The 26,991-nt window shown below is 47.2% G+C and overlaps 1 protein-coding gene across 1 annotated transcript in view; it reads right to left on the bottom strand.

Moving 5' to 3' along the window:
• The window catches only part of LOC119975665 (extracellular calcium-sensing receptor-like), a 34,027-nt gene extending 7,492 nt beyond the window's left edge, over positions 1–26,535 (bottom strand). Inside the window, exons 1-5 of the mRNA XM_038815446.1 lie at positions 26,349–26,535; positions 20,556–20,730; positions 14,169–14,460; positions 6,861–7,661; positions 3,065–3,292 (exon numbers count right to left, since the gene is read on the bottom strand). Coding sequence (XP_038671374.1) covers positions 3,065–3,292; positions 6,861–7,661; positions 14,169–14,460; positions 20,556–20,730; positions 26,349–26,535 — 1,683 coding nt within the window. The remainder of the gene's footprint in view (positions 1–3,064; positions 3,293–6,860; positions 7,662–14,168; positions 14,461–20,555; positions 20,731–26,348) is intronic.
• Between the last annotated feature and the right edge of the window lie 456 nt (positions 26,536–26,991).

Raw genomic sequence — 26,991 nt, 5'->3', positions numbered from 1 at the left:
CCTGATGTATTATTACTGGGCGGTGAATGCGGAGAAGGTGCGGAGCTGGGTCAGAGGGATTGATCCTCAGTGGATCAGAATGGAGGAAGGTTTGCGCAGGGGGTCAGGATTGAAAGCACTAGCAACAGCATCGCTCCCGATAGCTCCGGGGAAATACTCAGGGAGTCCGGGAATAATAGCTTCATTGAGAATTTGGAGGCTGTTTCGCTAACACTCCGGGTTGGAGGCAGGGTCAAGGGAAATGCCGATTCGGGGGAACCACAGATTTTAGCCAGGGAGGTGGGATGGAAATTTTGGGAAATGGGAGGAAAAGGGGATTAAGAAACTGAAAGATTTGTTTCTTAGGGGTCGGTTTGCAGGATTGAAGGAGCTGGAAGCGAAGTATGGTCTGGAGCAGTGGGAAATGTTTAGGTACATGCAGGTTCGATATTTTGCCAGAAAGGAGATACAGAGCAAACCTCCACATTGCTGGAGGAGGTGCTGACGACAGGGGGACTGGAGAAGGGGCTAGTGTCGGAGGTTTACGGAGCTATTTTGGAAGAAGATAAGGCACCACTGGAAGGGATCAAAGCAAAGTGGGAAGAAGAGTTGGGAGAGGATATGGAGGAGGGGGTCTGGTGAGAGGTGCTCTGGAGAGTGAATGCCTCCACCTCGTGCGTGAGGTTGGGGCTGATACAGCTGAAGGTGGTATACAGAGCACACCTCAAGAGGGCGAGGATGAGCCGATTCTTTGAAGGAGTAGAAGATGTCTGTGAACATTGCGGGCTCATCCGCTAATCACGTTCATATGTTTTGGTCCTGTCCAAAGCTGGAGGATTACTGGAAGGAGGTTTTTAGGGTAATTTCTAAAGTGGTGCATGTGAAACTGGATCCGGGCCCCTGGGAGGCCATATTCGGTGTGTCGGACCAGCCGGGGTTGGAAACGGGTGCGGAGGCAGATGTTGTAGCCTTCGCCTCGTTGATCGCCCGAAGGCGGATCCTGATAGATTGGAGAGCAACCTCTCCACCCTGTGCCCTGGCGTGGCGGGGGGACCTGCTGGAATTCTTGACTCTTGAGAAGGTTAAGTTTGAACTGAGGGGAAGGACGTAGGGGTTCTACAATTCATGGGCATTATTCATTATGCACTTTCAAGAACTGGATAACATCGAACATTAGTTGGGGTGGGTGGGTGGGAGGGTTGGGGGGAGGGGGGCTGTGTGTGTTAATGGCGACTATGGGTGATTCCTAATTCATTTTGGCATTTGTTTATGTGAACATGCGGGCTAATGTTTGGGGTTTGGTGGGAGGATGGGATCGTTGTTATTGATATGGGGATTGACATATTTGTTACTGATTATTGTTTATTGTTGGGTGTAAATTTGGGAGAAAATGTGGAAAAGGAGGGGAAAAAAATATTAAAAAAAAAATCAAATGCATATTGGTGAATGAAATAAAAAGGAGAAAGGTTTGGAAATAGGGGTAAAAATGGTTACAGTACAGCGAAGGCCATTCAGCCCACAGCGTCTGGGATAGCTCCTTACTTGAACAATTCAAAACTACTTCAATTGCCCCTTCTCTTTCCATCACTCTATGTATTCCTCAGCTTCAAAAATTATCGAATGATTCCTTAGAAAGATCTGTGCCACAATGATGCCCTGTGGAATTTGATACTCTTTTTAAAAATAAATTTAGAGTACCCAATTAATTTTTTCCAATTTAGGGGCAATTTAGCGCGTTCAATCCACCTACCTTGCACATAGATTTCATAGAATTTACAGTGCAGAAGGAGGCCATTCGGCCCATCGAGTCCGCACCGGCTCTTGGAAAGAGCACCCTACCCAAGGTCAACACCTCCACCCTATCCCCATAACCCAGTAACCCCACCCAACACTAAGGGCAATTTTGGACACTGAGGGCAATTTATCATGGCCAATCCACCTAACCTGCACATCTTTGCACTGTGGAAGGAAACCGGAGCACCCGGAGGAAACCCATGCACACACGGGGAGGATGTGCAGACTCCACACAGATAGTGACTCAAGCCGGAATCGAACCTGGGACGCTGGAGCTGTGAAGCAGTTGTGCTATCCACTATGCTACCGTGCTGCCCTTTGGGTACAACATCTTTGGGTTGCGGGGGCGAAACCCACGCAAACACAGGGAGAATGTGCAAACTCCACACAAACAGTGATCCAGAGCCAGGATTGAACCTGGGACCTTGGCGCCGTGAGACAGCAGTGGGAATTTGATATTCTATCAGTTATTAGCCCAAAAGATACCTCCACAAAACTCTCTGCCCATTCTTGCAGTGTTAATGTAAGCCTGCTTGTGACAATAATTTTTAAAAATAAATTTAGAGTAATCAATTAATTTTTTGCAATTAAGGGGCAATTTAGCGTGGCCAATCCACCAAACCTGCATATTTTTGGGTTTTGGGGGCGAAACCCACGCAACCACGGGGAGAATGTGCAAACTCTACACGGACAGTGACCCAGAGCTGGGATTGAACCTGGGACCTCGGCGCTGTGAGGCAGCAATGCTAACCCACTGCGCCACCGTGCTGCCGCTTGTGACAATAATAAAGATTATTATTATTAAATTGGTTTTAAATACATGATCCCTTCTCATGGACTCCCCAACCACATGAAGTAGTATTTTCTACTCAGCTTTTAGAATTAAATATATATAGTCACGACGTCGCTGTCTCACAGTGCCAGGGACGAGGGTTCGATTCCGACCTCGGGCAACTGTCTGTGTGGAGTTTGCACTTTCTCCCTGGAGTTCCTGAAATTTGACCAAGTGACTGTAAAAGAACCACGATGTATTTCCAAGTCAGGAAATGGTGAGTGACTTGGAGGGGAATCTCCAGGTGGTGGGGTTCCCATGTATCTGCTGCTCATGTCCTAAATGGTAGTGGTTGTGTGTTTAGAAGGTGCTGTCTAAGGAGTGATCAAATTCTGTGTTGATGCATCCATTGAATTAGTTGAGGAAGAAATGTCATAATGTAACGATATCTTAGGACCCGACAATGTAATTCCAAGACCATAACATACAATCTGAAGTCAGCACATAAGATGAACTTACCTCCTTTTTCCCATTGATCCAAATAATATTTTCTTTGTTTATGTATAGTCTTTTGTCAAAGGCTATAAGTCCATCATATCGTCCAATTGTCATAACGTGAGCTACACCTTCAGAGTCCACCTGCCAATTTACCAATTCATACAAGGGGACTGTATCTAAGTTCTCATCAAAGTATATACTTTCTCCATTCTTTGCTGTAAAATTCACAGCATACATATGATGAAGAAGCTGGGGGGGGGAAGAGAAAACAGAGAAATTTACAGACCAGTCATTGATGAGATTATATTTCATAAAGATTGTTTAGCCATAAATGTGTACCCGAATAGGCGCTGGAGTGTGTAACTTCATTGCAGTGCTAATGTAATCCTACTTGTGACAATAATAAAGATTATTATCATTATTATAAAAATGATAAATCATGTTAGCATCTTCTCCCCAATCAAATGTTCTGCAAATTGGAAACCTGAATATAAACTGAGCACCTCTTCCAGTGAATTGTCCGTCGTTGGGATCCTCTGCTTTGTCGGCAGCCAACCCACGGCAGCGGGTTTCCCGATGGTGTGAGGTGGCCACAATGGGAAACCCCATTGGCTGGATGCGGGAACGGAGAATCCCGCTGCCAACGGGGGACGTGCTATGCCAAAAAAATGCGGCTGGCAGACAGGAGAATCCCCTCAGGGTCTTTCTGCTGTTCAGAACAAAGAACCAAGAACAAAGAGCAAAAAGCAAAGGACCAAAACAAAGAACAATACAGCACAGGAACGGGCCCCTTTGACCCTCCAAGCCTGCACCGATCAGGATATCCATCTAAACTAAAACTTTCTGCACTTCCGGGCTCCGTATCCCTCTATTCCCAGCAGGCCAAAATGTGTCTGTAACGTTTTACACATGATAGACAATTTTGGCTGAAATTATTAACCTGTTCTATAGACAGTGGTCGGATATAACCGAACCTTTGTACCGACAACATCATTGATGCTCAGCAACTAAAGAAAACGCTCGCTTCTTGGCTATGGATTATATGAAAATATTCAGCAAGGTGAACAATAAAGTACATATTGTTAGGCAAAGAGTGGTCAGAGTGGTCACGAGGTGGGGGGGGGGGGGGGGGGGGGGGGGGTCATTTTAGTTTTGCCAGAGCAGGGAATGTCAATGGAGATTCCGAAGACGCGTTTCAACTTCCGGTTACTTTGGGAAGAGTGACTGAAGATGAACCGCTTCTGTTGGCAAGAGTCGAGGAGATTTCTTGTGCACGGAGAATTGTCACCATTTTGGGCGCTCGGGCTGTAAAGTTGGTGTCGGCCGATTTAAACATGAATTTGATAAATACTCAAAAATGCAGAGAAATTAAATTTTAATTTTTTTTTTTCGATTACCCAATTATTTTTTCCAATTAAGGGGCAATTTAGCGTGGCCAATCCACCTACTCTGCACATTTTTGGGTTGTGGGGGCGAAACCCACGCAGACACGGGGAGAACATGCAAACTCCACACGGACAGTGACCCAGAGCCAGGATCGAACCTGGGACCTCAGCGCCGTGAGGCGGTTGTGCTAACCACTAGGCCACCGTGCTGCCCTAAAAATGCAGAGAAAAGCCAATCACTGCGGATGCTGGAATGTGAAACAAAGACAGAAAATACTGAACAATCTCAGCAGGTCTGACAGCGTCTGTGGAGAGAGAAAGGAGCTAACTTCGAGCCTGGATGACTCTTTGAGTCAGCTGACTCTGGACAACTCGAAAATGCGGAGGTGAGGGTTGCAACAGGGCGGAGAGGGTGATGTGGAATATTCTTTCAAATCGAAGCAGCATAGATAGATACAATGAGCAAATGATCTCTTCCTATACATTATGGATTTCAGACTTAGAGTTAATGTCATTATCTGTAAGAGGAGAGAGAAGGTAGTTTTCCCGTTGTATATCTTGCACCGTAACTCAGTACCACGTTTATCCTGACTATTTTGAGTTGCTAGCGTTCTGCACCCTTTGCTGGGCTGGTTATAGCTTGAGGTTAAATGTTGGGGGGGTAGGTGAGGAATGCGAGAATTATTCTGATGGACGTGCCCACCAACATGTGACATGTTGAAAAATGAGGCTGGTTCTGGTCAGGACGTTTTTACACTTCAGGGACTCATCTGATTCCTGGTGCCAGGGTCATGACTAGGGGCATGTGTAGCAATAATTTTACTTATCGGGGATCTCTCTCTCCATCTCTGGTGCAGCATTCGACCTGGAAAAGAGCTGCTGTCCCATCAACTTTGCCCCACACAGGACGCCAGCTACTCAATCGCCAGCGTAACTCCAGCGGAACCTCAGAGAAACGGCCTCAACGGCAATTGGCACAATTTCTCTGACATTCCACTGAGAGACGAGAAAACCCCCGTAGGAATTGGCAGTTCATATAGTTTTAAGTCATTTTGGAATTACAAGACTAATGATGACCATGAAACCATGGTTAATTGTCGCAAAAACCCATCTGGTTCACTAATGTCGTTTAGGGAAGGAAATCTGCCGTCCTTACCCGGTCAGGCCTACATGTGACTCCAGACCCACAGCAATGTGGTTGACTCTTAACTGCCCCCCTCAAGGGCAATTAGGGATGGGCAATAAATGCTGGCACAGCCTGCGACACCCACATCCCATGAAGGAATTTAAAAAAATTCCCCATATGTCCCAGTGGTGAATCTGATGATTCCTGGATTGCTCTTTTATGGAGTCCATGCTGGAGTTATAAGTGAGACTGACCCCATCAGAGAGACTAACTCTGCTAATTCCAAAGACAGACTCGGCCAGTTAGTTAAGCAGAAACATGGGCCGGGATTCTCCCCTACCCGGCGGGGCGAGGGCCCGGCGTAGCGGAGTGGCGCCAACCACTCCGGCGTCGGGCCTCCCCAAAGGTGTGGAATTCTCCGCACCATTAGGGGCTAGGCCCAAGCCGGAGTGGTTGGCGCCACGCCGACTGGCGCCAAAACCGGCGCCAACGACCTTTGACGCCTGCCGCCTGGCGTCGGGGCTGGCCGAAAGGCCTTCGCCGGTTTGCGCATGCGCCGGTGCATCAGTGGCCGCTGACGTCACCACCGGCGCATGCGCGGTAGGGGGGGCTCTCTTCCGCCTCTGCCATGGTGGAGGCCGTGGCGGCGGCGGAAGAAAAAGAGTGCCCCCAAGGCATAGGTCCGCCAGCTGATCGGTGGGTCCCGATCACGGGCCTGGCCACCGTGGGGGCACCCCCCGTGGTCTGATCGCCCCGCGATACCCCAGGACCCCGGGGGCCCGCTCACGCCGCCAATCCGCTGCCACCAGACGTGGTTGAAACCACGGCGGCGGGATTGGCCTCTCAGCGGCGGGACTTCGGCCCATCGCAGAGGGCTCGCTGATCGGCACGGAGGGCACGCCGATCGGCGCAGCGCGATTCCGCCCCTGCCAATTCCTAGATGGCGGAGAATTCCGGCCACGGCATGGGCGGGATTTACGCCGGCCCCGGCCGATTCTCCGACCCCCCCGCAGGGTCGGAGAATTTTGCCCATGAGGTCCAAAGGTCTTGACATTGAAGCTACATTGGAACACACTTTAAAGGGCCATAAAGTTGCAATGTAAATCCAGACCTACAACAAACCCATTACTCTGAATCCAATAGTTTCACATCTGCACTTATAACTTAGGGTATGAATTAATGTTTTAAAAAAGCAGCATTTCTGCAATGATACAGTTCTGAGAAAGGCACGGGTTCAGATCTTCATCAGCGAACCTGTCATTGTGAAAGTGTTGGCAGATTTCCAAGTAGGTGCAGATGTCCTTACCTCCCAAAGGTCAAGTTCTGAAAAGGTAAAGTTGGTTTTGGAGAGCATGTGGTTGAGGGAATGTGCGATTGCATACACAGCTTTGTACACGTTGTAAGCGATTCTCAGCTGCGATGTGTCGGTGTACTGGTTGTCAACTTCTTCCAGCTTTTCCTGCCCGGTGCACAGGTTAACCTGAGAGCCGTCGGCCCGGCTGAGGTTCTCCGGCTTTTGCCAGGAGCATTCGAACGTGGTTTCCCAAAACTCGGCCACGAAGACATTCCCGGGGTATCTGGATGGGTGAACCTCAAGAAGGAATTCCTTCAGCCCCGGCAGGGTCGCCTTCGGGACAGCGAATCCCAACGTGCCCGCCAGGAAGCTGGTGTGTTCTTTGGGAGAGATGCCGGGCATGGTGATCCAAGACTCGCTCCCGATCCACTGGATCCCAGTGAGGTTTTGCTGAACAATCTCCTGCATCAACACTGCCATGTCTGCCTGGGCCACGAAGGCAACGATAATCCTGGTGGTGGCTTGTTTGATGACATTGATGAGACTCAGCAGCTTCTCTTTGGAGTCGGTTTTGTGAACGGCGCCAGAGAAAGCGATGCAAATACCGAAACTGTGCATGCTTTTGATAATCTCGTCCATAGCCAGGGCACCGTAGGTGGAATTGCTCCGAATTGTCCCGATCCAGTTCCACCCAAAGTATTTGACGAGCTGGGCCAGACCGTCCACCTGGTGGTAGTCATTTGGGATGGTCCGGAAAAAGGTGGGGAACTCGTACATGTTGTTGAGATAGTCGTAAGCGGCCGAGTAGCTGAACTGGAGGATGGAGAGGACAAGTGAGAGTTAGAAATTCCTATTGCCAATTAGATTCCCAGGTCAATAAATGTGGTCTTGTCAATACCCCTGAGGGAAATAACAATGAAAAGCTTGTACATATTTTCAATCAAAAGCAAAATACTGCGGATGCTGTAATTCTGAAATAAAAACAGAACGTTAGAACATAGAACATAGAACAGTACAGCACAGAACAGGCCCTTCGGCCCTCAATGTTGTGCCGAGCCATGATCACCCTACTCAAACCTACGTATCCACCCTATACCCGTAAACCAACAACCCCCCCTTAACCTTACTTTTATTAGGACACTACGGGCAATTTAGCATGGCCAATCCACCTAACCCGCACATCTTTGGACTGTGGGAGGAAACCGGAGCACCCGGAGGAAACCCACGCACACAGGGGGAGGACGTGCAGACTCCACACAGACAGTGACCCAGCCGGGAATCGAACCTGGGACCCTGGAGCTGTGAAGCATTTATGCTAACCACCATGCTACCCTGCTGCCCCGTTCTTTTTAATAAAATGCTTTTTTCAAATAAAATAGCAGGAAGTTTACCAGCATCCTATTGGAATGGAACTTTCTCCCCAGATGCTGCTGGGGCTGCTGAATATTTTCCCGCATTGTATACATTTATTTTATATTGTGTATGAGAGATAATTAACCTTTGGGAATGAATAAGCGATATTTTACTTAATTCCAACGCATGATATGACAATAAGACCATAAGACATAGGAGCAGAATTAGGCCACTCGGCCCATCGTGTCTGCTCCACCATTCAATCATGGCTGATATTTTTCTCATCCCCATTCTCCTGCCTTCTCCCCATATCCCCTGATCCCCTTATTAATCAAAAACCTATCTATCTCTGTCTTAAAGACACTCAGTGATTTGGCCTCCACAGCCTTCTGTGGCAAAGAGTTCCACAGATTCACCACCCACTGGCTGAAGAAATTCCTCTTCATCTCTGTTTTAAAGAATCATCCCTTTAGTCTGAGATGATGTCCTCTGGTTCTAGTTTTTCCTACAAGTCGAAACATCCTCTCTACATCCACTCTATCCAGGCCTCGCAATATCCTGTAAGTTTCAATAAGATCCCCTTCATCCTTCTAAACTCCAAGGAATACAGACCCAGAGTCCACAACCGTTCCTCATGCGACAAGCTCTTCATTCCAGGGATCATTCTTGTGAACCTCCTTTGGACTCTATCCAAGGCCAGCACATCCTTCCTTAGATACGGGGCCCGAAACTGCTCACAATACTTCAAATGGGGTCTGACCAGAGCCTTATACAGCCTCAGAAGTACATCCCTGGTCTTGTATTCTAGCCCTCTTGACATAAATGCTGGCATTGCATTTGCCTTCTTAACTGTCGACTGAGCCTACACGTTAACTTGAAGAGAATCGTGAACAAGGATTCCCAAGTCCCTTTATGCTTCTGATTTCCTAAGCATTTCCCCATTTAGAAAATAGTGCATGCCTAAATTCCTCCTTCCAAAGTGCATAGCCTCACACCTTTCCACATTGTATTTCATTTGCCACTTCATTGCCCACTCTCCTCGCTTGTCCAAGTCCTTCTGCAGCCCCCTTGCTTCCTCAATACTTCCTGTCCCTCTACAGGTCTTAGCATCATCTGCAAACTTAGCAACAGTGCCTTCAATACCTTCTTGCAGATCATTAATGTATATTGTGAAACGTTGTGGTCCCAGCACAGATCCCTGAGGTACACCACTAGTCACCGGCTGCCATCCTGAAAAAGACCCCTTTCTCCCCAATTATCCGTAAATAATTTCAGCATCTCAGGATGTGTCTTATTGGTAGGAACAAGTTGGGATGACCTGCTGGTGATTGATGAGAAGTAGCAGACTTTGATTTTGGGGTGGAGGGGAACTTTCAATAATCCCCCCACTAGTGCAGAAGGAAATTTGCAAATATTTCAGTGAGTAAGGTCACCTTAGTTTCAGGTGCTTTCTCCCTTTGAGGAGGGGGGGGGGGAGCTGACTGGTGGGGATTTAAACTGAGGATCACCACATCTCAGGCAAGGAGCAAGGAGGGCCTTCATGAATAACCTCAGCTGCGGTGGGAGTTGAACCCACGTTGCTGGCCTCACTTTGCATCACAAACCAGCCATCCAGCCAACTGAGCTGAACCAGCCGCAACGTTTGTGCCCATGGTGAAGACCTGATCTGCGACCCTATCTAGATATCGGGGCTGGTTTAGCTCACAGGGCTAAATCGCTGGCTTTTGAAGCAGACCAAGCAGGCCAGCAGCATGGTTTGATTCCCGTACCAGCCTCCCCGGACAGGCGCCGGAATGTGGCGACTAGGGGCTTTTCGCAGTAACCTCATTGAAGCCTACTCGTGACAATAAGCGATTTTCATTTTCATTTCATTTCATATAGGTTCTTGAAGTGAAAGATAGTGGGCGCAATTCACCGCAATCTGAGTGCCGACGCCGGAGTGAAAACCGGAGTGTTTCACTCCGGCGTTGGAGCCCGCTCCCAGCCCCCTATTCTCCTGCCCCCGGGGATAGGAGCTACGTCGCGCCGGGCCTTGGCGCCGCGTAAATAGTGCGGCCAGCGCCGCGTAAATGACATCACCCGCGCATGCGCGGTTACCGTCCTCCCCAATGTTGGATGGATCTTGAGGGGCGGCGGAGGAAAGGCGGTCCTCCTTCAGAGAGGCCGGCCCGCCGATCAGTGGGCAACGATCGCGGGCCAGACTCCTTTTGAGGCCCCCCCCGGTGCAGGACCCCCCCTCCCCTCCAACAGGCCACCCCCCCCCCAGCGTTCCCGCGCTGTTCCCGCCGGCAGCGACCAGGTGTGGCGGCGCCGGCGGGAACCTGTCGTGTTGGGCAGGCTGCTCGGCCCATCCGGGTCGGAGAATCGCCGCTCGCCCGTTGCAAACAGCGAGCGCCGATTCTCCCAGCGGCCAGCCGTGATTCTTGCCGCGCCGGCTGAGGGGGGCTGGGAGAATCGTGTGCGGTTGCCGGGGCAGCATGGCGGGACTCGGGCGGCGCCCCGGCGATTCTCCCACCCGGCGTGGGGGAGGGGGGGGGGGGGAGGAATTCCGCCCAGCATTCACCATTTTGCAAGCCGTAACAAAACAATTCTTCCCTTACTGTGGTGACAACCTCACTCGAAACCTAAGCAGCAGGCATTCAAAATGGCAGCTTTTTGCCACAAACATGCAAGTTGTTGTTATAATATCTGGAGTTTAGGATCTGAAAAATGATCTTGTCGAAACATAAAATTCTGATGAGAGGTTACTGGTCATTGGAGAAACAATTCAGAGGCCGTGGCTAATGTCTTGGGGATATGGGTTCAAATCCCACCGTGCCAACTGATGGAATTTAAATTCAATTAATAAATCAGCAATTAAAAGCTCATCTCAGTAATGATGCCAATGAAACCATTGTCCATCGTAATGAGAACACAGCTGGGCCATTAAAATCCTTTTGAGAAGGAAATCTGCTGTCTTTACCTGGTCTGGTCTACATGTGACCCACAGCAATGGGGTTGACTCTTAATTGTCCCTCTGAAATGGTCTGGTGTGAAATTCAGTCCAAAGATTGACCAAGAAATACTGGCCTTGCCAGCAACACCCACATCCCATTAAAGAATACAGATCATTTCCCCTGACTGGAGACTTTAGAACTGAGGGTCATCATCTTAGGATAGTTTGAGGATGGGTGGGGGAGACCACCATTTCAGACTGAGGTGAGGAGCGATTTCTTCACATGGATGGGCCATGAATCTCCGGAGTTCTCTACTCCGTAGGGCTGCGGATGCTGCATTGTTGAACATATTTAAGCCTGGGACAGACTTTTGGGCTCTGGGAATTATGGGATATGGGGAGTGGTCGGGAGAATGGATTGATACTCAAAATGAGCCATGATTATATTGAAGTTGGAGTCGGTTCAACAGGCTATATGACCTATTTCTCCCCCTTGTATTCTTATGTTTTTGAGATTGATAGATTTTTAGAAGTCAATGCCACCTTCTCATCGGCAATTAGGGATGGACAATTAATAATGGTCAAGACAGCGATGCCCACAAGCCGTGAATGAATAAAAAAGGTGGAAAAAATAGAGTTGAGATAAAAGATCTTCTTGAAAGGCAGAGCTGGCTCGTGGGACCATAAGGCCTATTCTTGCTCCTATCTTTTACTTTCTAATCACCTCAATGGGGAGAGACTTTATTCAAACTATATGAGGTTTAAATGGCAACATTTCATTCTTTACCCATGCCACTAATTTGTTTTGAACAACTTTTGGGCAAGTTACGATGATCTAAAGATAAATCATACAAACAAAAATAGACCATTGGATTCATTCAGCCAATCAATATGGTTGAGCAGCATCTTAACTCACAAACCTTTTAGTTCCATTAACCTCAATATTCTGGCCCACCAAATATCTATCTACATTTGAAACATTTCAATTGACCACTAACCTGAACAGCTTTTTGACAGAGCGAGTTCCAGATTTTCACTACCCTTTGTGTGAAAAAGAATGTTAAAAACCTTATCACTTTTAAGATAAGCACAGCAACAAAGTAACTGTGTAAAGTTCCGATCACAACGCTATAATCAGAAAATAGAGACATGGGAGATGATACCAGAATATGAATCAATATTTTAATTTTTCTTATCAAAAGTACCCAATTCATTTTTTTCCAATTAAGGGGTAATTTAGTGTGACCAATCCACCTACCCTGCACATCTTTGGGTGTGGGGGTGTGACCCATGCAGACATGGCGAGAATGTGCAAACGCCACATTGACAGTAACCCAGGGCCGGGATTCGAACCCGGGTCCTCGGTGCCTTGAGGCAGCAGTGCTAATCACTGTGCCACTGTACTGCCCCGTTTGAGTCTTTTTTCTCTTCAAAAAGAGAACCGTGAGAGGTGGCCTAATATATCGCGGGTGGCACGGTAGCACAGAGGTTAGCACAGTTGCTTCACAGCTCTCGGGTCCCAGGTTCGATTCCTGGTTTGGGTCACAGTCTGTGTAGAGTCTGCACGTTTTTCTTGTGTCTGTGATGGTTTCCTCCAGGTTTCCTCCCACAAGTCCTGAAAGATGTGCTTGTTAGGTGGAATGGACATTCTAAATTTTCCCTCTGTGCACCCGAACAGGTGCTGGAATGTAGCGACTGGGGGATTTTTCACAGTAACTTCATAGCAGTGTTAATGTAAATCTACTTGTGACACAAAAAAAGATTATAATATATATATATATTTAAATTAAATATTTTGATCGACAGACACAGTGAAAATACGCTCACATGTGGAAAATGTCAGGCCATCAATACAGAATAAACATCAAGAAATCAATGAAGGAATTCACAAGAAGCTTCTTTGTGCACTTGTGGTTAGAATGTGAACCTTGCTATCACAGTGTGTTCTTGAAAATGTTTCTGTAGATGTGTTTAAGGGGAAGTTAGATAAACATATGAGGGCGAGGGAAATTGAGGTTCTGCTGGTATAGCTGGCTGAGGAAGGTTTGGCTTAAGAAGAATATACAGGTGAGTCTGAAATGGGTGGCCTGTTTCTGTTCTCTATCAAAACGTAGGTAAAGTCGCCATAGTCCCAGATGACCGTGGGCTGCTTTCCCCCTTTGAAGGGGGGGAAGCTGACTGGTGGTGATTTAACCTGAGGGTCGCCACACCTCAGGCGAGGGGCAAGGTTGAGAATAACCTCAGCCGGTGCAGGAACATGAACCCGTGAAGTCGGCATCACTCAGCATCACTAACCAGCTGTCCAGCCACCTGAGCTATACTATGTAAAGTGCACCTCTGTATACCAGGAGCAGCTCAGTAAAAGCAAAATATCCTGAATGTTGGCTATCTGAAATAAAAAGACAAAAAAAAGTGGGAGCACGGGAAGGACCTGAAAGTTTAACTCTATTTCCCTCTCAATCATTCCTGGTGAGTATTTCCAATATTTTCTGTTTTAGTGCAAGTGTATGTATCACATATTGCTATGGTGAAAAGATTTGAAATTGTACTTGGAAGGAAACCATCTTTGAAATCAAGCAACAACCTCAATGTAATTCCTGCCATGACATAGCTAGAGTTCAGCGGACAAGGTCAAATTACTGCGGGTGCTGGAATCTGGACAATCTCAGCAGGTCTGACAGCATCTGTGAACGTTTTGAGTCTGGATAACTCTTTGTCAAAGATAGAGAGAACTGGAAATAGGATCAGATTTATACTGTTGTGGTAGGGGGGTGGGGGGGGGGGGGGGGGGGTGATGTGGAGTGGTGCGGCTGAAGATAGGGCCAGCCTAGGTAGAGATTGGCAATGATGTCATGGACAAAAGGATAAAGAAACTGTTGGTGATCAGGGCTCAGAAGGGTGCTGATAGCAGCACGTAAAGAGATCAGAATCTACTAATGGCAGAACAAAGGTAAACAGTGCATCAGAGGCCAACCTGGAACAGGAAACAGATGTCCCTAGTGGAAAGGTGCTGATACTACAGTGTGTCCTACCATTGTCACATTGTAGGGCGTAATGACTCTTGCAACTGCGACAGACTGCATGGATTCGGCATCTGTAACTATAGCCGGGATGTTCGAGGTGGTTTTGCACTTTGGGTCAGCAAGGGTTTCCTCCTGTCCACTAATGAGCAGGGTGGTTACTTTGGTCGACATAGCTGGGTCTCCACAGCCATCGTGAATCTGGTAGCCCAGTGTAATATTCGGGACCAGGATCTGCTTCCTGTTTATTTCCTCGATGGTGTAGATCATGGTCTGGGCAAACTGGAACTGTGTCAGGTCAAAGCTGTGTGAGACAAACAGACAGACAAATTGTTAGGATGTCTCCATGTTGTCGGCTGTTAGCTATCTAAACGGATGCAGTGTTGAGTCGGAAGAAAATGAGGTGTGTTAAACTGAAGCCCAGACTAACACAACAGTCCATAAGACCATAAGACATAGGAGCAGAATTAGGCCACTTGGCCCATCGAGTCTGCTCCGCCATTCAATCATGGCTGATACATCCTCATCCCCATTCTCCTGCCTTCTCCCCATAACCCCTGATCCTCTTATTAATCAAGAACCTATCTATCTCTGTCTCTGTTTTTACAATTTAGAGTACCCAATTCATTTTTCCAATTAACGGGCAATTTAGAGTGTTCAATCCACCTACCTTGCACATCTTTGGGTTGTGGGGGCGAGATCCATGCAAACACGGGGAGAATATGCAAACTCCGCACGGACAGTGATCCAGGGCCAAGATTGAACCTGGGACCTCAGTGCTGTGAGACTGCAGTGCAACCACTGCACCACTGTGCTGCCCTTAAAGACACTCAGTGAATTGGCCTGCGCAGCCTTCTGCGGCAAAGAGTTCCACAGATTCACCAGCCTCTGGCTGAAGAAATTCCTCCTCATCTCTGTTTTAAAGGATTGTCCCTTTAGTCTGAGATGGTGTCCTCTGGTTCTAGGTTTTCCTACAAGTGGAAACATCCTCTCCGTGTCCATTCTATCCAGGCCTCACACTATCTTGTAAGTTTCAATAAGATCCCCCCTCATCATTCTAAACTGCAACGAGTACAGACCCAGAGTCCATAAATATTCCTCATACGACAAGTTCTTCATTGCAGGGATCATTCTTGTGAACCTTCTCTGGACCCTTTCCAAGGCCAGCCCATCCTCCACAGTCTCCACGTGTCTGGGTAGTACTGGCACTGAATAGTGTTTTGGAGGAGAGCGGGGCAAAGAATTGCTGGATCTGCTAAGATAGTGACCTGGTAAACTGGCCATTAAACTTTCCTGTGGTTTTTGTGATTTCGCTGATGAGTGATCAATGGGAATTTTTATTAAGCTACTTAACACGTTGCTACATTGTAATCACACTAACTCTGTCCACTTACATTGTGCTCAATGTGGTGACAATGCAGCAAGAACCAGCTCTAACTCTCAAGGAATTAAAAAAATTGTTTTAAGTCGATATGTCCTTTCAATAACGTATTTGGCTGAATAGTCGAAACAACAGCCAAATCCGGATTGACCTGGCAATCAGACAAGAACAACATGTTTGGAAACACGTAGTAAAGTCATTCGGTGTGACTGTGTGAATGACTTGCTAAGGATGAAGGACTAAACATTTTTCATGAACAAGTTCCTGTATATGCCGACCAATGTAACTTTCTTGCCTCCTCTCCTGCGAGGCTCCCTACAATTTCATTTCACAATAATTAATTGAGTGTGGATTTGGAATATTCTGATTTCATTTGAAGGACCGCATTTCTTCAAGAAGAATATGAGGGAGACTCCCTTCTGAAACCTTCTAGTAATAGCGGGAAATGTTCTTTATTTTGAAATTCGCCAACACTCCTGGCCATGAATCAACATCTGCTAAGAAATATATAAAAATACTCCAAAGCATGCAGCTGGGACTCAAATGCGGCACAGTGGTTAACACTGCTACCTCGCAGCGCCAGGGACCCAGGTCTGATTCCAGCCTTGGGTGACTGTGTGGAGTTTGCCCATTTTCCCCGTGTTTGTGTGAGTTTCCTCCGGGTACTCCGGTTTCCTCCCACAGTCGAAATGTGTGCAGGGTAGATGAGCTGGCCATACTAAATTGTCCCTTAGTGTTCAAAGGTTAGGTGGGGGTCAAGGGTTTGCAGCAGAGTGGGCCTGGGTTGGGTGTTCTTTTGGTGGGTTGGTGCAGACTCGATGGGCTGAATGGCCACCTGCTCTGAAGGGATTCTTTGATTCTCTGAATAGGCAGCGAAATCAGATTCACCCATTTTGGACATGGCAAATATCATGTTACACTGAAGTTAATGGAACCAAATATGGGCAGAGCCTACAACAGGAGCCATTGGCAGTGCTGCCGTCACCATAGCCCTCAAACTAGACCCCTTACAAGGTTCTTCCTCCATCCAAGCCCACTCTACCCCTTCTCCTTCCCACCACCGCCGCACCTTGTCCACATTCGCTGCCCAATAATAATGAAGCAAGTTCAGCAACGCCAACCCCCCCCCCCCCCTGCTGCCTCTGCCTCTGTAGCAGGGTCCTCCCCACCCTCGGCACCTTCCCCATCCGAGATGATCGTGTCCACTTTCCGAAAAAAGACCTTTGGTATAAAGGTCGGGAGAGCTTGAAAGATAAACAAGAACCTCGGCAGAATATTCATTTTCACCACTTGGACCCTCCCTGCCAATGTTAAGTGCAGTGTATCCCACCTCCTATGATCCTCCCTGGCCTCCTCCACCAGCTTCGTTAAGTTCCACTTATGGAGCCCTGTCAGTTCCCTCGCTACCCGAATCCCCAAGTACCTAAACCTATCCCTCGCTACCATAAATGGCATCCCCCCTAAATTAGCCTGCTGTGCCAGCTCATTCACCGGGAATACCTCGCTTTCCCTACATTCAGTTTGTACCCCGAGAACCCTCCAAACCTCCGCTGCAGGCCCATAATCTATCCCATACTAATATATAATAATATATACAACATAATAATATTATTATTACACTTTCCAATGGATCTGAAACATACAGCAAGAAGTTATCGGCATAGAGCAACAGCCAATGCTCCCTCTGTCCCCTCATTATTCCCTGCCACTCCGCCGACCTCCTGAGAGCCATCGTCAATGGCTCTATGGCCAGCGCAAACAGCAACGGCGACAGAGGGCATGCCTGCCTCATACTCCTGTGTATGTCAAAGCTTCGTGAGCTCATATCATTCGTCCTCACCCTCGCCCTTGGTGCCACATACAACAACCGCACCCATGCCACAAATCTCGGCCCAAACCCAAACCTCCCCAAAACTTTGAACAAGTACCGCCACTCCACCTGATCAAATGTTTTCTCTGCGTCCATGGACACCACCACCTCCGGTATCAGAGCTCTCGATGGATTCATTATCACATTTAACAGCCGTCTTATATTACCCGCAAACTGCCTGCCCTTCACGAAGCCTGTTTGATCTTCTGCAACCACCCTCGGGACACGATCCTCCATCCTCCCCGCCAGCAACTTAGCCAATACTTTGTGCATCCACTATCTCTGCAGCTATTTCTCTTAATACTCTGGGATCAGCAACCTATCAGGTTCAGGGCATTTATCAGCATCAAGCCCCATTAGTATCCCTAGTACTTTTTCTCTAGTGATAGTTATTGTATTTATTTCCTCTCCCTTCTGCCCCTTGAGTATTGGTATTTTTGGAATTTTATGAATGTCTTCCACCGTGAAGACAATGTACTTGTTTAACTGCCATTTCCTGGTTTCTCATTGTTATTTCCTCAGTCTCATTCTCTAAGAGGTTTATGCTCACTTTGGCGTCTCCTTTTTCATATATTTCAAGAAGTCCTCGCTGTCTGTTTTATTTCATTACTGCTAGTTTACCCTCATATTTTATCTTCCTCTTTTGTCACCTGACGGTGGTTTTAAAAACTTTCCTAATCCTCTATTTTACCACTGATCTTTGCCACGTTATATGTTTTTCTTTCAGTTTAATACTATCCTTACCTTCCTTGGTTAACCATGTTTGACTTGTCCCTTTCATAGAATCTTTCCTCCTCACTGGGATATATTTTTATTGTGCGCCATGAACTACTTTCACAAATGTCTGTCATTACTGATCAACTGTATTTCCTGCTAAACTCCTTTCCAAGTCTGCTAGAGCCAACTCTGCCCTCATTCATTTACAATTACCCATATTTAAGTGTAGCACACTTGTTTCTGACCCAAACTTTTCACTCTCAAGCTGAAGGCTGTGGTCACTGTTTACTCTGAGCGGTTTATTAAATCTGCCCCATTACCAGATTTACAATAGACTGATCCCTGGTTGGATCCACAACATATTGTCCCAGGAAACTGTCCCGAATAATTAATAATTTAAAAAATAATCTTTATTGTCACAAGTAGGCTTACACGAACACTGCAATGAAGTCATTGTGAAAAGCCCCTAGTCGATACACTCTCTGAATTCTTCCTCATGGCTACCTCTGCCAATTTGATTTCCCCCAATCTACATGAAGGTTAAAGTCACCCATGATTAAAGTACTGCCTTTTTTAACATTCCCTTTTTATCTCCTGATTTATTCTCCTTGTTACAGTACAACTGCTGTTAAGGGGCTGGTTTAGCACAGTGGGCTAAACAGCTGGCTTGTAATGCAGAACAAGGCCAGGAGGTGGGTTCAATCCCTGTACCGGCCTCCTGAGCAGGCATCGGAATGTGGCGACTAGGAACCTTTCACAGTAACTTCATTGAAGCCTATTTGTGACAATAAGCGATTATTATTATTAAGGGGTCTATAGACTACCCCCACCAGTGTCTTCTTCCATTGTTATTTCTTGCCTCCACCGATATGCATTCTACAACTTATGATCCTAGATAATTTCTTGTTGTCATACTTATTCCATCTTGTACTAACAAAGCCACCTCAACAACCTTTCCTTTCTGCCTGTCCTTACGATGATCACATACCCCTGAATATTTAGTTCCCAGTTTTGATCTCCTTGTAACCACGTCTCTGTAATTGCTATAAGATCATACCTATTAACCTTAATTTGTGTTGTTAATTCATTTACTTTGTGTTGAATACTACGTGAATTTAAATAAAGAACCATTTTTTCATTTGGCCCTATTTGTTGCTATTTTATTATGTCTGCACACCCGATCCCTTCCTCTCATATTCTGGATGTCATTACCTAAATAGCTGTCTTGCAATGCTGCTGTATCCTTTGCTTTGTAAGCCTACATACCCCCATTCTCGAACCTTTCCCCTCTCATGGTAGCATAGTGGCTCGCACAAATGCTTCACAACTCCAGGGTCCCAGGTTCGAATCCCGGCTTGGGTCACTGTCTGTGCGGAGTCTGCACGTTCTCCCCGTGTCTGCGTGGGTTTCCTCCGGGTGCTCCGGTTTCCTCCCACAGTCCAAAGATGTGCAGGTGGATTGGCCATGCTAAATTGCCCTTGGTGTCCAAATTGCCCTTAGTGTTGGGTGTGGTTACCGGGTTATGGGGATAGGGTGGAGGTGTGGACTTGGGTAGGGTGCTCTTTCCAAGAGCCGGTGCAGACTCGATGGGCTGAATGGCCTCCTTCTGCACTGTAATTTCTATGAAGTCTATATCACAAACTGCAGGACCAATTGAAGCTTTCGGTAATATAGACCTTGACCACTTACCAGATAATCACAAGATACACACCAGCAATTCATCGCCTATCTTCGTCGAACAGCACAAACTAATTCTTACAGGGTGAAAATGTTAAGAAAACAAAGGAAAACCTTCTCTCCCCACCTCACCAAACTCCCTCTAGTCTGTCCACACTCTGCCCCAAACCGTACTCAGTTTCACTCTCCACCCATACTGCCAGACCTGCTGAGTTTATCCAACATTATGTGTGGCCATTTCACTTCCCTAGCGGTGTCCAACTTCACTGTGACATCGGAGGGAATCTGATAGTGCTCCAGCACGGGTCAAAATCCTGGAGCTTGCTTCAAAAGAGCACTGTGGGTGAATTACACCATGTGGGCTGAATGGTTCAAGAGACAGCTCACCTCCACCTCTGAAGGGCAACTAGAGATGGGCAATGCAATTTCAGAAAATGCTGTTATCACCTGAAGTAATTGACCTTGAAATAAGCACAGAGCTCATTGCTCCAGTGAGATGTACAGGGGCTTTGGAAGGTGTAATGTGTAGCTGTTACCTTCAATTCTCTGGACAAAACTTCAGCTCAGCACCAATTCAACAACTTCATCATCTATTCGTCTCTACAATCTAGTCCACCGCATACTCCCAATATTTGGTCATAAAAAAAAACGAAATGGAAACGCTCAACTTGATGCAGGAGTCAATTTGCCAATTATTATTCAACGCAAGCAAAAAAAAAGGGAAGTTTCTAAAATAAAACTAGGAACCACTGACCTTTTGCACTCGGGGGGTCCAGGCGGGGTCCTGAAGTCGAGATATTGCTCCTTCCTATAATAGTGAATGTTAAACGATCCACCAATTACGATGTCCCCGTCCTTGAATATCCGAGGTAAGTCAAACCTTCCTCGAAGTCTACAGAGTGAATCATTCTGCCCCCAAACAGGACCAGCTAAAAGATACAGCAGGAGCAGGATCTGGCTCATGATGGTTCCATAGCACTGGTCCTGACTGAGTTTATATAGTCCCGCAGACACCACACATACACACGGAATTGGCCAGCATTACCCTGGATTGATTAAAAATACAACGAACTGGAACAATTCCAAAGACATTTAGATTAAGATACTGCTCATGTCTCCAGAGGAGTTAAACCCATATTGGATTACAGTCTATTCCTTTGTGGTCGAGAATACTCGGAAAGGTCCGGGTCCATCATCTGTTTCCCAGATATTACAATTTCTGCGTGATGAAAAACAACCAGTGACAAACCACAGATCAGAGTATTTGGCCCAGAAGGTTTCACCTGAGTGTTCATGATCAACATTGTCCACCTCTCACCCTCTTTAAGAATCAACAATACTTTCTATTTCTTTGTCTCTGATGTGTTTACCCAATTTTTCCTGCAACGCATTTTCTTCTCTACCACTCCTGGATGATGGTCACATTCCCACCACTCTCTGGCTAAAGGAGTTTCTTCTGAATTTGGTATTGGAATAATGAGTGATGGGACTTTGGCTCCTACTTGTGGTATCCGTACTGTGAGAATATCTTCTCTACCTTACCATAATCGTAAAGACCTCCTCAATAAACTTTTAAATGAAAGACCCGGTCTGTTGAATTTTGGGGAGGTGTTGGTGTAGCGGTGCTGTCGCTGGACTAGCAATCCAATGGTCAAGCGGATGCTCCGCGAGCCATGGGTTCAAATCCCATCATGCCAGATGGTGCGATTTAAAATCAATTACTAAATCTGGATTTCGAAAGCTAATCTCATGCAGCTATCATGACGTAGTCTACACGGACTTCAATAAGGCTTTTGACAAGCTTTCACATGGCAGACTGGTCAAGAAGGCCCATCGGATCCAGCATAATTTGTCAAATTAGATCCAAAATTGGCTTAGTGGCGGGAGGCAGAGGGTGATGGTTGAAGGTTGTTTTTGTGACTGGAAGTATGTCCAGTGATGAACCGCAGGGATCGGTGCTGGGTGCCTTGCTGTTTGTGGTGTGCCCTAATGATCTGGAAAGTGGGATCTATGATTGGTAAGTTCACAAATTACATGAAAATTAGTGGTGTGGTAAATGGTGAGGCGGAAAGATTCTAAGCCGATATAGATGGGCTGATGAGATGGGTAGAACAGGACAAATAGAATTTAACCCTGAAAAGTGTGAGTTGATGCATTTTGGGGGGGCTAACAAGGCAAGGGAATACACAATAAATGGTAGGACGCTAAGAAATACAAAGGACCAGAGGGACCATGGGGTGACTGTCCTAAGATTACTGAAAGCAGCTGGACAGTTAGTAAGGTGGTCAAGAAGGTCTTTATTCGCCGAGGCATTGAATATAAGAGCCGGGAGGTTATGATGGAGTTGTGTAAAACACTGGTTAGGCCACAGCTGGAGTATTGTGTGCAGTTCTGGTCACCACTCTATTGGAAGGGTGTGATTGTTCGAGAGAAGGTGCAGAGGAGATTCACCAGGATGTTGCCTGGGCTGGAGCGTTTCAGCTATGAAGAGAGGTTGGTTCCGCTGGGGTTGTTTTCCTTGGAGCAGAGAAGGCTGAGGGGGACCTGATTGAGTTAGACAAAATTATGAGAGACATAGATTGGGTAGATCTGAAGAAACTTTCCCCCTTCGTGGGGGGGCGGGGGGGTCAATAACTGGAGGGGTCAATAACCGGCAGGCATAGATTTGAGGTTAAGGGCAGGAAATTTAGACGGCATTTGAGGAAAAACGTTTTCACCCAGAGGGTGGTGGGACACAACATTTAAGAAACGTTTAGATTACCTCATGAAATGACAGAACAGACAAGGCTATGGAGCATGTGCTGGAAAATTGGATGAGAATAGATAGGTGCTCGATGACCGGCACAGACACCTTTGGTGTGATATATCTCCATGGTCGCATCTGCCATTCTTACCAAGTCCCGCCTACATACGACCCCAGAGCCACAACAATTGTGTTGACTCTTACATGCCGTTTGAAATGGCCGAACAAACCAGTTAGTTCAAGGACAATTAGGGATGAGCAACAAAATACATTTAAAAAAATCTCTCCTGGTAGACGCAAGATCCAACTTTTATTTTTAGGAATTCCTTCCTTCATAGTCTGTGGGCAGCACTGGCAGGGCCAGCATTTATTATCCATCCCTAGTTGCCCTTTATCTGAGGGGCATTTAAGAGTCAACCACCTTGCTGTGGGTCTGGAGTCACAGGTAAGGATGGTAGATTTCCTTCACTAATGAACCAGATTAATTTTTTTTAATAGCACAGTGGTTAGCACTGTTGCCTCACAGCTCCAGGGTCCTAAGTACGATTCCCGGTTTGGGTCACTGTCTGTGTGGGGTCTGCATGTTCTCCCCGTGTCTGCGTGAGTTTCCTCCGGGTGCTCCGGTTTCCTCCCACAAGTCCCGAAAGACGTGCTGTTAGGTAATTTGGACATTCTGAATTCTCCCTCCGTGTACCTGAACAGGCGCCGGAATGTGCCGACTAGGGGCTTTTCACAGTAACTTCATTGCAATGGTAATGTAAACCTAATGTAAGCCTGTTTGGGACAAAAAAGCTGGATTAGGTGGTTAATTGCTAAATTTCCCCTTTGTGTCCGAAGATTAGCTGAGGTTACTGGGTTACAGGGATAGGATGGGGGAGTGGGCCTCGGTAGGGGGCTGTTTCACAGGGTCGGTGCAGACTCGATAGGCTGAATGGTCTCCTCCTGTGCAGTCGGGATTCTATGTCTAGGTAAATCCTACCATGGCAGTTGATGAAATTTGAATTCGATAAAAATCTGGAATCCTTTTTGCCTGCAACAAAGTTTTTTGTTATCTTAATAAAGGGCTTGGAGTCACCTTACTTCTACACTTTCGACCAATATTTTATCCTTGGTATCCCACTTCATACCAGACGCTCTTTCCTTGCTTGGGCCGCAAAATTGGTTCTGATTGGCAGATGGAATGTATGACTTACCCGGATGCAGTGCAAAGTCGTTCCACTAGGTGGCAGGTTTAATGTCCTTTTCAATAAACTTTGTGTGTGTTTCTCAATATACAGAGAATTGTCACTTCTATCTTTCGCTCATCTGTGTTTCTTCTTTTGTTGTAAGTTTGGATTTCTGTCCATTTGTCAGTGATGCCTCAGTGGGTAGCTTGCTACCAAACCTTCCTTGATTGATTGATCTTTTTATTGTCACAAGTATTGCGGCCAAGGGAACATACACAGTACCTACATAGTGGACAATTAAAAAAATAATGAACAGAGTACATTGACAAACGGTACATCAACAAATACTGATTGGAGAACAGCATAGGGCGTCGTGAATAGTGCTCTTTCAGGGAACAGATCAGTCCGAGGGGGAGTCGTTGAGGAGTCCTGTAGCTGTGGGGAAGAAGCTGTTCCTATGTCTGGATGTGCGGGTCTTCAGACTTCTGTATCTTTTGCCTGGTGGAAGTAATTTGCTTTTACTCTGTACGTGGTGTACTGTATACTGTTAGTAATTTGTTTATCTGTTGAATCATTATATTCTACATACCCAAATACTTTCTCACAGAAATAAATGACAATGAACCTGCAGGGTATAAGTATTTGTAAATTCTACTTGCAGCCCGATTAAACATTCTCGATTTCTCAATTGACCCTCCACTATTTTTCCTGTGAAATTCGCTGATCTGGGAGGACAAAGGCAGTAGGCGGAAGGAAGTGTCATCACCTGAAAATTCCCCTCCAAGCCACACACCATCCTGGCTATGTCACCGTTCCTACACTGTCACTGAGTCAAAATCCTGGAGCTACACCAGATGGACTGCAGCCATTCGAGAAGGCGCCTCACCACCCTTTCAGGGACAGTTAAGGATGGGCAACAAATGATCCACATCCCATCAAATATTTTAAAAAACCAAACTCGGCGAGGTTCAACAAAGTCTAATTTAACAGAATGAAATCACGGAAATGGCAACTTAACTTAGCGGCCTAGCACAGTGGTTAGCACTGCTGCCTCACAGCGCCAGGGACCCGGGTTCAGTTCTCACCTCGGGTCACTGTCTGTGCGGAGTCTGCACATTCTCCCTGTGCACATTCTCCCCGTGTCTGTGTAGGTTTCCTCCGGGTGCTCCGGTTTCCTCTCACAGTCCAAAGATGTGCAGGTTACGCGGATTGGCCGAGCTAAACTCCCCCTCAGTGTCCGGGGATGTGCAGGTTAGGTTACGCGGTTACGGAGATGTGGCAAGGTGGACAGGGGAGTGGGCCTAGGTAGGGTGTTCTTTCAGAGGGTCGGTGCAGACTCGATGGTCCGAATGGCCTCTTTCTGCACAGTAGGGATTCTATGTTTCTATGAACAGTAATCATAAAAATGCAAAAACAGAAACTCTGAAATGGCATCATCGTGTCGCATGCCATTGCAACGGCCTTGGTGCGACATGGGCAGGCCCTCCTGCAATGCTCTGCCCCCGATGGGCCGAGTCCCCAACGGTGTGGGACACGTGTGGTCTCAGCGGTCGGGAACCCGACGTGGTGGCTGCGGACAGTGTCCAGCGGCGCCATACTTGGCCGGGATCCGTGTCACTGGCTGGTGGGGCTTCCGTGAGGGCTGGGGGGGGGGGGTTGGAGTGTGGCAAGGGGGTGCCCAGGGGGTGGCTTGTGGGGTCGTGGAGGGCGGGTTGGGCCTATGATGTGACCGTTGCAGGTTGTCAGCAGTGCGCTGCACAGGGACCCAGCCATTCTCCGGCCGTTTTCTGCACGGGAGCCGGGTGTTTACCCCGCGCCGCTGCTAACCCCTCATTGGTCGTAGGATTGGCGAGGGTTCGGTGCTGATTTTTCCATCGTAGAACTCCCGCAAATTCACCGTTTGAGCCGGCACTTAGCCACTGAAATGGAGAATCCAGCCCATTATCTCTGATCCCTGTGACAATCTCTGTTGCCAAGCAACCGACTCAATCCCTCTCCCTAGCATCTGTCTGAGCTTGAACCAGTTTGTCACATTGGACACTGAGGTGAGCTTCCAGCCAGATATCTGTGACATCATTAATACGACTTGCATCCATCTCCATAATCTTACCCGTCACTGTCCCGGCCTCAGTTCACCCACTGCTGAAAGCCTCAATGATGTGGAGATGCCGGCGTTGGACTGGGGTGAGCACAGTAAGAACCTGGTGTTGTGAAACCCTCAATGATGCTTTGCTACCTCTAGGCCTGCTGATTCTCACACCCTGCTGCCCAGCCTCTCATTTAGACCTGAGGTCATCCAGGACTCTGCTCCCAAGTGGTGCCAAGTCAAGTCCACCCATCACCCCGTTCTCATTGATCCACACTGGCTCCCAGTTAAGCAAGGCCTTAATTGTTAAATTCTCATCCTTTGTTTTCAAACCCTTCAGTGGCGTCATCTCTCCCTATCTCTCTAATCTCCTCCAGTGCCACGATCCTCCAAGACCTACTTCTGGTCTTTGGAGCGTCTCTGATTTTTATGACTGCACCATTGGCTGCCATACCTTCAGCTGCCTAGGCCACTAAATTACAGAATTCCCACCGTAATCTTCTCCGCCTCTCTCCCTCTCGTTCCTCCTCCAAGATATTCCTTAAAACTTACCTCCTTGGCCAAGCTTTTGGGCCACAATTATTAACATTTCCTTCTGGAGCTTGGTGGTATAACGCTCCTGCAGCTTGGGACATTTTGGGCATGATTCAGCGACCAGGTTGCATCCGACAGGGATCCGGGTGTGCCGGGTGAATAACGGGAGAGGGCAAACTCCAGATTCACGCTGCGCATAAACCATTTCGTGATTCACCCGGCCCGCTCCTAATGGCGAGTTTCAGATCACGCCCAAAAATGGCGAGAATATAATTCACCCTAATTTGCATTCATTTCAATCTCATTAACAAAATTGAAGTTGAATGCAGCAGCCTCCTGGGAATTACCCAAGTCCCCAACGGGAAGATATATGGGCTCTGTTTAGTACTCCTTTTTAAAAATGTAAAGCTAGCGCAATGGTTATTGGGAGGACGTGAGGAGGCGAGTGGCCATTTTTATTTTCCAGCCTGCAGCTGAACACATTGCCTGAACTCTCAGAGCGTCAGCCCCATAGAGGTAGCTGCCAACAATCAAACACTAAAGAGCAGGGCTACGACAGTGGGCATGCCCTCGCGGCCAATGGCCACGTGTGTGGATGGGTGGAGGGGAGCTGAGCCCAGCCTCCCTAATGTTTCTCTCAGAGGTCTGGGGCTCCTGATTT

Source organism: Scyliorhinus canicula, chromosome 13, assembly GCF_902713615.1.
Source record: "Scyliorhinus canicula chromosome 13, sScyCan1.1, whole genome shotgun sequence".
In the NCBI taxonomy this organism is placed as follows: Eukaryota; Metazoa; Chordata; class Chondrichthyes; order Carcharhiniformes; family Scyliorhinidae; genus Scyliorhinus; species Scyliorhinus canicula.
Note: the sequence above shows the minus strand (reverse complement) of the source record. Positions and strands in the feature narration are given on the sequence as shown.